Genomic DNA, 11,967 nt, shown 5'->3' with positions numbered 1-11,967 from the left:
TCTTTATCACGGTCGCAGAAAATGGTGTTACCTGGATTGATTCATTAGGTTGTCGATCATGTGGATAATCCGGGTGCGACGGTAAAGCAACAACACTCATACCCTCTAATCAATTACAATCAGCAATTCTCAATTGAATATAATTTCGGATTAAAAACGTGTATGCGAAGAGATATTTACATTAGCCTACTTTTCGAATCGTGATAATTTAATTTTTGTTTCGATTCGTGCATTTTGATGCATCCCACTCAACTTGCACTAGTGTGTTTTTGACCAACTGATGCGATATGGACCTTGCGCAAACAGGTCAAAGTGATACAACCCAACAGATTAACCGGATAATACTCCCTGTTTATCAGCTGTATGAAATACACATTCAAGTGTAAAAACAATTGATCATTACCGGAAAATGTGCATGACATTCCATCTCATCTTTTTGCAACCATATATGGTAACTTTCGAAAAAAAAGATATTTATTTCAAAAGCCAAATGCTTGTTCATGTAGGAATGAAACCCCAAATGTTTTATTTCGAAACACATTTTTTTAAAAAGAAAAAATAAGTTTCAAATTATACCCACATAGAAGGCTGCTATTTGTTTGAGTAGTTGTGCCTGTCTGAGATATCGCGTAAGCTGGTCAAGCGAAATGGACTTGGAATGCATTAATTGTGCCAAGTCCAAGTATTATTTCCCTGGAGCATAAAAGCAATGTTGTGCTCCGTAATTTGAAACTTCAGTCAGACGAGGGAAAAACATTACGGATCTGTTTTGGTTTTGCTTGCTATTTAAGGAATATGAACTTGCAAACAGTGACGACTTCGTCTCACGCTCGACTTTAAAGGGATGTATTGCGAAAATTGAAGTGCTCTGTACTGCCGTAACCCAGGATTGTTGTTCCCGCTTAATGATGCATTGCACCGCAAAATAATTTAATATGCTGAGATTTGTTTTGTTCAAGAAATCTGTTAAATTGAAACTTGTTTTCTAGCAATAAAATTGATTAATTAAATCTAGTATCGAAGTTTGTCACGCCTCCTCTACATTCTTTTCAACAACAACAAGGACCCCATAGGAAATAAGTGCACATTGATGGCTATCCTAGATAGCAACATCTGATGATTTGTACAACTGCTGAAAAGTGTGTTTTATAAAGATAATTTGGATTTTTGGGAACATTTTGTTACAAACATCCAGTTTCTGATGAAGTTCGATAACTTTATAGTGTCATTGAAACAAAACGGTTGTCCGGTTAGCGCAGTGGTTAGCGCACTCGCTTCTCACCAAGGCGACCCGGGTTCGATTCCCGGCCTGGGCGCATGTGAGTTTGGTTAGTGGTCACCAAGCCGGACAAGTGGGTTTTCTCCGGGTACTCCGGTTTCCCCCACAACACAAGACCACACTCTCGCGCAACATCGTGCCAACGAGAGTGACTTAGTATAAGCTATCATAGCTTCCTTCACAATCGTTGTAAAATATATGTTTAAAGTAAACAAAACGGTTGATCAGTTTTAGGTACGGAGTATTTCCCCTTGCATAGGTTGTCAGCTATTTCAAAAATAGTATATTAATGTTATTGTTTATTTGTTTTCGTTTTTTCATTCAAATATTAAAAATAAACGTTCAATATCTACAATGTCGAGATCGACATGCTTTGATTTCAATGTGTTTAAGATATCGCGAACTAAACAGTATTGCGATTTCGTTTAAATCACCGGGGGTTTCTTTACACAATTTCTGATAATTCGGTCGGCGCAAAACGAGATATTTATGTTTAGAACTGTCGCACCATGCTTGAATCTTTAGGGGAATAAATTGTCAAAAGTCACGAAACAAAGAATAAATGCAAACTTTGCCGTCTCTATTGATTCTTACAGATACAGTTTTGTCCATTTTATATGAAGCAGACGCTCATTTGGGAAATATCAAGTCTCTTTGAAATATCTCATCCTCTGAATTTAGACTGCATTTTTTGTCTTTTTTAAGATTCCCACAGATATATCGATCATGCTTTCCAGAACTTGTTACAGCTTCAAAAACGACAAGAAGACAACGTAGTCCGCCTTTCTGCAAATATGTCAATGTACTTGGGAATTAAGCCGCGGAATTGTGTTTAAAGCCACAACATATGAAGGGGATTTTTGTTACAAATCAGCCTAAGATCGTCTCATATTTATAGAATCAGCGAGTCATTCATTTCTGTTTTGATGTCATATGACAATGATGAACTGTAATGCTTGCCATTTTTTTCATATCTAATAGTGAAAATACAATATGCTGTTTTTAATGAAAGCGTTGCAAAGCTGTAGGCGGGACAAGCGGGATTTTACGTCTTTTAACATTTCAGTTCAACGGTAATAACAATCGAATCGAAACAAAAATGAGTGACCCCAAACTGTAAGAATTTGTAATGTAAATTGAGGGTCTTTTAGTGAACACATTTCCATTTTCTGCGCAATTATCTATAATTATCTCTTCCGCTCGGTTCCTCTCTAAAATTTATTTAAGAATCTTTGGCTTGCTTTTAAATTTACATAAACGTTTAAATCTTATGGACGTATTTAAATTAAGTGGTCTTTTAATTTGCACTATATAAACAGCAAAGCATCATTGCAGTTAAAAATCAATGCGATTGATTAATGGCGTCATTTCCGAAATGAGCATTTCGGTAATTTCCGTGTCCTACTTTCGTTGGTAAAAAAACTACAAACATTGCGTTGAAACATATTTACGATAGGACGCTTTCCTGGCGACCTGTATCACGTCTCGTTTGGTGTATAAATATGCATCCAACTCACAGACAAAAATATATGATACAGGGCCACATTTCTGGGCTGTTTATCACGACATGAGACATAATATAACGAGTTATCATGAATACACGATTCCATATACTAGCAAATTTAAATATTCTAACGTTTCCACGGCCAGTTCAAATATGAACAAACTCGATATAAATGCGAATCAAACGGATATCCCGCTTTCAGTGCAAAACAAAATCAAAACATTATCTAACAAGCATGTATGGATAATTGTAGCAGAATTGCGACAAACCACAGCCTTCGATAAGTCATTCGTATGGACTAAAGCTGGCTTGGTCAAGGGAAGTAATCGAATCACGGTGCCGATTGTCTGTTTGTTGACAATCTCATTGGCCGTAGCTCAGAAATAAATATTACGATTTGCTGGTTAAGATAGTATCCTCATTACTATAGTCATTACTATTGTTCCCCCATTTGCTAAAGATTCAAGGGCCTGCACTCAAGGAGTGTTGTCTGGCTCTAAATGAAACTCAGTCGATGTATTATCTCCATTCACATTATAACCAAGATAGATAGTTAAAATGGATAAGAAATACAGAAGTTAGAGTATGTACAAAGTTTATCGATATTAGGGTCACCGATGTTGAGGTCACCGATATAAGGGTCACCCATGTTGGAGTCACCGATGTTGGGGAAACCGATATTAGGGTCACCGATGGTGGAGACACCGACAAAAGGGTCACCGATGATGGATTCAGCGATTTTAGGATTACCGATGTTGGGGTCACTGATATAAGGGTCCCCGATGTTGTAGTCACCGATATAAGGGTCCCCGATGTTGGGGTCACCGATATAAGGGTCACCGATGTTGGGGAAACCGATATTAGGGTCACCGATGGTGGAGACACCGACAAAAGGGTCACCGATGATGGATTCAGCGATTTTAGGATCACCGATGATGGGGTCACTGATATAAGGGTCCCCGATGTTGTAGTCACCGATATAAGGGTCACCGATGTTGGGGTCACCGATATAAGGGTCACCGATGTTGGAGTCACCGATATAAGGGTCACCGATGTTAGAGTCACCGACATAAGGGTCACCGATGTTGGATTTACCGATATTAGGGTAAGCGATGTTAGAGTCACCGATATAAGGGTCACCGATGTTGTAGTCACCGACATTAGGGTAAGCGATGTTGGAGTTACTGATATAAGGGTCACCGATGTTTGGGTTATCGATATAAAGGTCACCGATGTTGGGGTTACCGATAAAATGGTCACCGATTTTGGAGTGACCGATATAAGGGTCACCGATGTTTGGGTTATCGATATAAAGGTCACCGATGTTTGAGTTACCGATATAAGGGTCACCGATTTTGGAGTGACCGATATAAGGGTCACCGATGTTTGGGTTACCGATATAAAGGTCACCGATGTTTGGGTTACCGATATAAAGGTCACCGATGTTTGGGTTACCGATATAATGGTCGACGATGTTTGGGTTACCGATACAAGGGTCATCTATGTTGGAGTTACCGATATAAGGGTCACCGATGTTGGAGTTACCGATATAAGGGTCACCGATGTTGGAGTTACCGATATAAGGGTCACCGATGTTGGAGTTACCGATATAAGGGTCACCGATGTTTGGGTCACCGATATAAGGGTCACCGATGTTAGAGTCACCGATATAAGGGTCACCGATATTGGAGTGACCGATATAAGGGTCACCGATGGTGGGGTCACCGATGTAAGGGTCACCGATGTTGGAGAAACCGATATTAGGGTCGCCGATTTTTGTGATGTTGGGGTTATTGATCCTTGGATTGATTTTGTAGTGGTCACCGATGTTAGGATCACCTATTGTGTTTTCTGATATTTGATCATTGATGTTGGGCTACAGATGTTGGGTTTCCCAATGATAAAGTCACAGTTGACATATTACTGATGCTAGGGTTACTGATCTTGGGGTAACCGATGTACAGGTCACTAATGTTGGGTAACTGATGTTTGGGTCATCAATACTGGTGTTATAGATGTTGGATTACCGATGTTTGGGTATCCAATGATGGGGTCACCGATGTTCGATTACTGATGCTTGGGTTACTGATCTTGGGGTAACCGATGTACAGGTCACTAATGTTGGGTAACCGATGTTTGGGTCATCAATACTGGTGTTATAGATGTTGGATTACCGATGTTTGGGTATCCAATGATGGGGTCACCGATGTTCGATTACTGATGCTAGGGTTACTGATCTTGGGGTAACCGATGTTCTGGTCACCAATGTTTGGGTCATCGATACTGAGGTTATCAATGTTAGGGGTTTTTTGAATAGCAAATCATATTACTTATAAGAAATGCATGTTACTGATACTCAATAAAATGAATAAATCAAAACGATGCAGTAAAAGCCACTGTCTTGAAATACTCAAGTATGGAGTCATACTAAATTGCATATGAAACCTTATTTGAAACATTGGTTTGAATAAACAATGTACTGCCACAGATTAAGCATTAGGCATTTTTTTTTAAATTTAAATCTACTCTACACTTCAAACAATAATAAATCGTCTTTAATTTACTACCAGGGTTTGACCGCTAAACCAAATGCATCCAACAAAATTGGACATATTATTAAGTTTATGTTAAAGGTTTCTTTCTACAATGACAGATCCTTTCGCGAAATTTCTCTGGAATCACGAATCTCGAATCACCCGACATACTTTTTATTCCCGGTATGTAGTGCTGTATCTTAATATCGCTCCCAACCTATGTAACTCGTGGACTAAATAATCAGATCAGTAGTTTATAAATATGCATATGGAACATGCATATTGACTCTGGGCTGAAATTACTGAGACGAACTGAGAAATCTTCACACACATCCCTTTCTACTCGGCATTACAAGACTGAACTCTCAAATTGTAGAAGCCCGGAAGTATGTCAACGTTTTGATTTTATTTGTTAAAAAAATAATAATAACCATTTATTTTGTGAAGGTAAATACTGCATCTTCAGTAGGACCAATGCTTTTTCTTGGTTTTAACGAGTTCTCCGGGTTAACGTCAGGGGATTTAAAGTGACACTCTTACTCAAAATCAAAACAAAAAAAACACATGTATAACAAACCTAAATTTTGAGTGATAAACCTTTTACTACTAACTAAATGAAGCATTTATGGAAAATATTAATTACTGATAAAAGGATTGTAACCGTGTGTTAAATGATTGGTGAGTGCTAACATATTTGCTCTGATTGACTATCGACTCATAAGGTAGAAAAACCGTGTTTTCTGCAACTTTCTTTCGAATTAAACACGGTATCGTAATTATGGCAAACCTTGTTAAGGAGTAAGAGTGCTTGTCCGAATTATAGCTGTTTACATATATTTATTTTCATTCAGTATGCGTTTTTGTTACTAGTCGATTTTCAAATAATTGCGTTTTCTATGATGTAAATTGCGTAATTACGTACAACATATAATGAATACTCATTACAGCGTTACTTTTAGCAAGCTCCTTGGTATGCAGAACGTACCTTCGTAGCTAATGGAGCAAATTAGTAATGTAAATAATGTCGTTGACCATCACAGTTCTAACAGCGCTGGGGTTTATACGCCCGTGCGCGCAATTAATCAAATTATAATAATGTTATGACGATCTGCCGAAAAAAGATTCCGATTTACGGTTATAAAAGTCTGCAGACTTAGCGGCCCTAGCCTGAAAATTGTATTATCTGGACAAAACAGCAAATATTTTGTCTTTCAAAAGAATGCACAATAAGAGGTGAATACATATTGGACAGCTCTATCTTGCAACTATGAGTTAAGGTTATAGCATACCGAAGCACGAAATGTCTTTTACGCCCTGGGGAAATTAAACGTGCTAACTTCAGACAATGAAAACATTTCCAATCCAGTGTGGTCAGCGCCTGTGAAATATCTTTGATCGAACAGTAAGAAATGCTTTTAGCTCAAGCTCTATAATCATATTTCTTCTCCTGTTTTTATTGGGGGGCTGGAAAGAAGTATTGAAAAAGGTACCAAACTGCTTTTTGGTGTTGAAACTTACACGATTGATGCTTTTAACAAGCAAACTATTAATTCTTTAAACTTGCGTGAAAAAGTACAAAAAAACTACGAACCTGTGTGAAACGTTATGCAACAGAAATACAGTTTATGTGTGAGACTGAGTGTTTACAAATTCATTTAAACCTCCAGAGGGCTATTACTTAGTTAACACTTGCCAAGCGTTTAAAGGCTCTGTAGATTGACGAAAATATGTTGTTGTTTTTGTTTATTTTAAAACGTTATCATGTTAAACTAATTTGACTTTAACAAAACTCATTAAGTTTAATCATTATATAATTTATAACGATTGTGAAGAAAGTTATGCTAACTGATACTAAGTCACTCTCGTTGGCACGATTTTGCGCGAGAGTAGGGACTTGTGTTGTGGGGAAAACCCTCTTGTCCCGCTTGGTGACCACTAACCCGGCTAAAACATTTGTGTACACATAAATCATAAGCCTTTATAAATGGGGTTTTCAATTAAAGCTACGTAGCCACAAATTTGTCGTTTAAAAAAGCGCAAAATTATCGCTGGTACGTTATTAGCTGTACACAAATCAAATGTATTTTTCGTTTTTTAAGATCTTATAAGTCAAAAAAGAGTTAAATATAATAACGGATTAAAATTTAAAAAAACACACACACTTTTTGCGTCAACCTGAATTGTGCAGATTTCAAGGGCATCCTTAATGTATTTTGGACCAGGAATTAGTTTTCCCGGTAATGCATCTGATAACATTCGAAAACTCACCTTTTCAGAGATTATTATGCATTGTTCTGAAACGTATACCCATGAACCATTTACCAATATACTGATGTGCTGTTGTCTGTTTATACGTTGGTGAACACCCATTATGTATAAACATATTGTACAAAAATAACATAATTATATACTATGTATTGAACTATGTATATGTATAATGAACACTATTCTCTAAGATCAACTTCAAAACAAGATTTAGTTTTGATACAAACACCGCGAACTAACTATTTCATGGATTCCTTTTCGTACTACAGTATGAAGGTTTGGAATACTATTCCGGATGAAATACGAAATGCAAAAAAGTTAAACACATTTAAGCATAATTACAAAGTGCACCTCTTGAAATGTGCATATCATTAGTTTCAAAAAGGTATATTATCTTTTCATTATCCTAAAGATTGAAATAACTGTTGTTTTATAAACTGTTGTGTTTTATTGAGTGTCTGTCGGCGTGTACATGATGTATATTGAAATAATTGTTATGTTAATTAAACATGATTTGTATAGAATAATTATATTCAAAACATCAAAAGTTCTTGTATAGGAATGTATAAGTGCGATGCAGATGTTTTATGATTTACCAGATGCATTTTGTTTTTGTTTGTTTGTTTTTCTTCATAGAAGGCCACATTGTAAATATGATGTTGTTATGTTTGAACCTGTAATTATGTCATAATGTGTTCTCTAAATAAAGATATTATTATTATCATTATCATTATTATGTAATGAACTGTGTGCTAATACTCATGATTGTTTCATTGATTACTGGTTATTTAATGCTTGTGTCTGTATTGCTGTATTGCTTTTATTATGTTCTAATTCATTGTTGTACAACGCCATTGAATATGAATTTACATGTTGAAATATGCGTTTAAGCAAATAAAAAAGTTTCAAGTTTATTTTATCAGTATTTAATTCTATGATGTCGAAAAATGAAAGGAAACATACAATTAAAGTATACAACAATATTTTGATTTTATTGTGGTGCGAACCCACGCTGGTAAAGTCAAGAACAATGTACAAAACCGACGCCCTAACCATTAGGCCACAAAGATCTTTGACCTTACAACAATACATTGATATCATCCCATGATAAGGCCTAGAAAAAAAACTGTTTGGTTAGGGTAACATCGTTTTCAAAAATAGGTAGGGTAGGTAGGCTTTTTTTATTTTTTTATTTAATTTATTAGGTTTATTTAAGAATGCCATTGTTATCCTAGCGGAATGGTGTTAAAGTTATTTTCTGTACAAGCATTAAAGGTTTTAAACTACATATTGAAAATGATTTATTTTTTTTAGTTTTTCATTTTTTTTTTTTTTTTCAAACTGACTATAAAAACGGTAGGGTCGGCGCCTATTCCTTAGGTAGGGTCGGGTTACCCGAACCAAATGTATTTTTTTATAAGGCCTAATGTCAATCAACCACTCAACGCGACTCTTATTTACACTTTCTTGTTTCTCAAAGTAACACGGAAAAATGTATACACGTCAATGGTATAAATGTTGTTCGTATAAAATATGCTGTCAAATGATAACAAATTTCCAAAAATTTTTGCAACATGGGTGTAAGGGAAAAAGTACATTTCCGTATATCCATAGTGTACGGGAATTGTTACTATTCCGTACACTCACCGTGTACGGGAACTTATATATTTCCGTACATCCATAATATACGGGAATTGTACACGCCCGTATATTCATCGTGTACGGGAATGGTATAATCCCGTATTTTTAAAGTGTAAGGAGACCGTACATGCCCGTACACTCAAGGTATACGGAGATGTACGGTTCCGTACATCCATCAAAAAATAAAAGTACCAGTCGTTAGTCAAATCACTCAGCATTGTCGTATTTAATTATTTTTTAGTATTCAGACCTCGTTCTAATTCCACAAAAAGCAGTCAACACCGATTAAAGCATTACATTTTCTACAAATGTGATTTTTACTAACACCTTCCAATTTTCCTAAATACAGTGATTTTTTTTAAGTCAATGGTATAAATGTTGTTCATATTATACATGTTGTCAAAGTAAACACGAAGAGACCTAATTTGATTACAGAATTCATGTTTTTATTATAACATTGATGTACGGGTTAGTACACGCCCGTACATCAAATCCCGTATACTCAAGATGTAGGAGTTTTATGAATATACGGGTCCGAACACTCCCGTATATTCAACATCCCGTACACTTACCGTACACGATGGATATACGGGTTTCAATACATTCCCGTATATTTACCCATTTTCCGCAGTGCACGCAACAACTAAATCGCTGAAAGCCGTCTGTAACGCTCTTGAAAAGTGTGATCTTCAAAGACGATATGTGATCATATATCAACATTTGCTGATGGGTTCCAGCTGTCAGTATCGTAGTTTTAACACTCCTAATTTAGTAATGATTTGTCACACTTTATTTCGTAATAAAAAGTGCATTTAACAAACCATGAGCATGTCCCTTTAAGAGCTGTATAATATTAGTTTGCGATACATTGTTTCTCTTATAGTGTATTGTCTTGATATGAATACCTTTAAACAGGGACTTGGTTAAATTTGTCCCTGTAGTTCTCATGGTTTTATCATACAGAAGCATTTTCATACTATTGTAACGCACAATTTATCATATCTTTCCTACAAAGGGCTGGTATTCAATATTGACCTTAATTGGATCTAAGAACGATGTAGCTAATCGGATTATTTGCTATTAATAACTGACCAATGGAGTGAATGAAATGAATAATGTATGACCATAAGATTAACTCAAGATGAATTTTTAATATCAGCCAATACTATAGAACATGGCTTATAAGCAACTGCATCCTTTAATGATTGAAGGGTTGCATTTTGTCTATAGTCCCCTAACTTTTACACCTATCATTTATCAGCTAGATTTATTTGACTCAACTATCCATTTTTACACCACTTCTGTTGTGAAACCTGAATTCTTACCATAACATGTTCGTATATTTTTTTCGTACTGCTCATTTTTTTTTCTCTTTCAAAATATACTTTGTCTTACTGGCAGGTTTGTCAAACTTGTTTTCCTAATCTTTATACATGTTTGTGTTTGTTGTTCATATGTGAACTTACCCAAATAAATATGTTAAAACGAAGAGTTGCGTTTTCTGGCTTCTGATTTAAAACAATGACTGCTACTCTGTGTCATTTTTTGCGTTATCAGTCGGGGATATTCTTGAAATAGTCATAGGAATAAAACGATATTAAAAAGATATCCAGTAGCGTTTTCTACCTTTACCATATCAAACTGAACTTTGCAAGAAATAAAACAAAATAATGGAGCACGAACATTAAATTGATTGCCTTAAAAAGATTGGATGCACAGATGCTTCCGCGACAATTGTGTTTAAATGTATTAAACCTTTTTCGGGAAACTTTTTATTTCATATTCTTATTTCATTTGCTTTTTACTCTTATAATGTGCACATAAAGTACGCATCTGTATTTCATAGTACGTCATTGGGAAACTCACAAAAGGGCAATGATACGGTTTGTACTTATTCAAGGTTCTACATTTGAAACAAACCTTTAAAGCTACACTCTCACAATTTGACCGTTTTGACAACTATTTTTTTTTCTTGGCATGATATAATGTTTTCGAAAGATTAGGAAACCAATGATATTAGACTGCTGAAAAAGCCATAAAACATTAATTTTCGAACGGAAATATGGAAATCTACGATCTGATTTTTTGTCAGCAATCTTATATCATTGGCGGGCAGATATTTATGCAAACATTTGCTCTTTCCAAGACCAAAAAATAAAAAAAGGTTAAACTGGTATATCTGTGAGAGTGCAGCTTTAAAGTAACTCGCTCATGGTTTGTAAAATGCACATTTTTAATTACGAAATAAAGCGTGGCAAATCATAAGGAGTGTTAAAACAAAAATATCAAAGGCTGGAACCCTTCAACAAATGTTGATATTTGCCAAAATATCGTCTTAGAAGACCACAATTTTCAATCGCGTTAGTAACACAATTGAAATTTAATAACGGCTATACTCTACTATATAAACAAAACAAAGTGCATATTTAAAAAAATCAGTATTTTTTCACATTTTTGGTTTTGTAATTTTTAGATTGGAATAATAAGAACTTTTTTTTAAATGATTGAGTTTGAAAATCCGATGCCAGTGGCTCCATCACACTTATGCGGCTTGAAGGGTAGGTGTGTAATTCCTCAAAAATGAAAAAAAACAACAAGCTTATGATTCAATCTTATTATGAGATTGAATTTATTCGAAGCCCACCAGATTCAAGTGTACGTCTGTTGGTGTGGCGATACACAGTGAAAATGCAAAACGTAAAAATACAAACATCAAAAACCTTGCAACAATTTAGAGGAATAGC

At 35.6% G+C, this 11,967-nt stretch overlaps 1 protein-coding gene across 1 annotated transcript; it reads right to left on the bottom strand.

Moving 5' to 3' along the window:
* Positions 1-3,336: 3,336 nt before the first annotated feature.
* LOC128219132 (uncharacterized PPE family protein PPE16-like) lies at positions 3,337-10,556 on the bottom strand. The gene is made up of 3 exons (XM_052926951.1): positions 10,549-10,556; positions 4,958-5,066; positions 3,337-4,659 (listed from the first exon to the last, which is right to left on the bottom strand). Exons 1-3 carry the CDS (start codon positions 10,554-10,556, stop codon positions 3,337-3,339), a joined length of 1,440 nt encoding a protein of 479 aa, XP_052782911.1.
* Positions 10,557-11,967: the final 1,411 nt, after the last annotated feature.

This window comes from Mya arenaria, chromosome 15 (genome assembly GCF_026914265.1).
Source record: "Mya arenaria isolate MELC-2E11 chromosome 15, ASM2691426v1".
Classification (NCBI taxonomy): Eukaryota; Metazoa; Mollusca; class Bivalvia; order Myida; family Myidae; genus Mya; species Mya arenaria.
Note: the sequence above shows the minus strand (reverse complement) of the source record. Positions and strands in the feature narration are given on the sequence as shown.

Coding starts and splice junctions, on each gene's coding strand:
- LOC128219132 (XM_052926951.1), bottom strand. Junction 4,660..4,957: donor CATTGGATACCCAAACATCG/GTAATCCAACAT, acceptor CAACATCTGTAG/CCCAACATCAATGATCAAAT.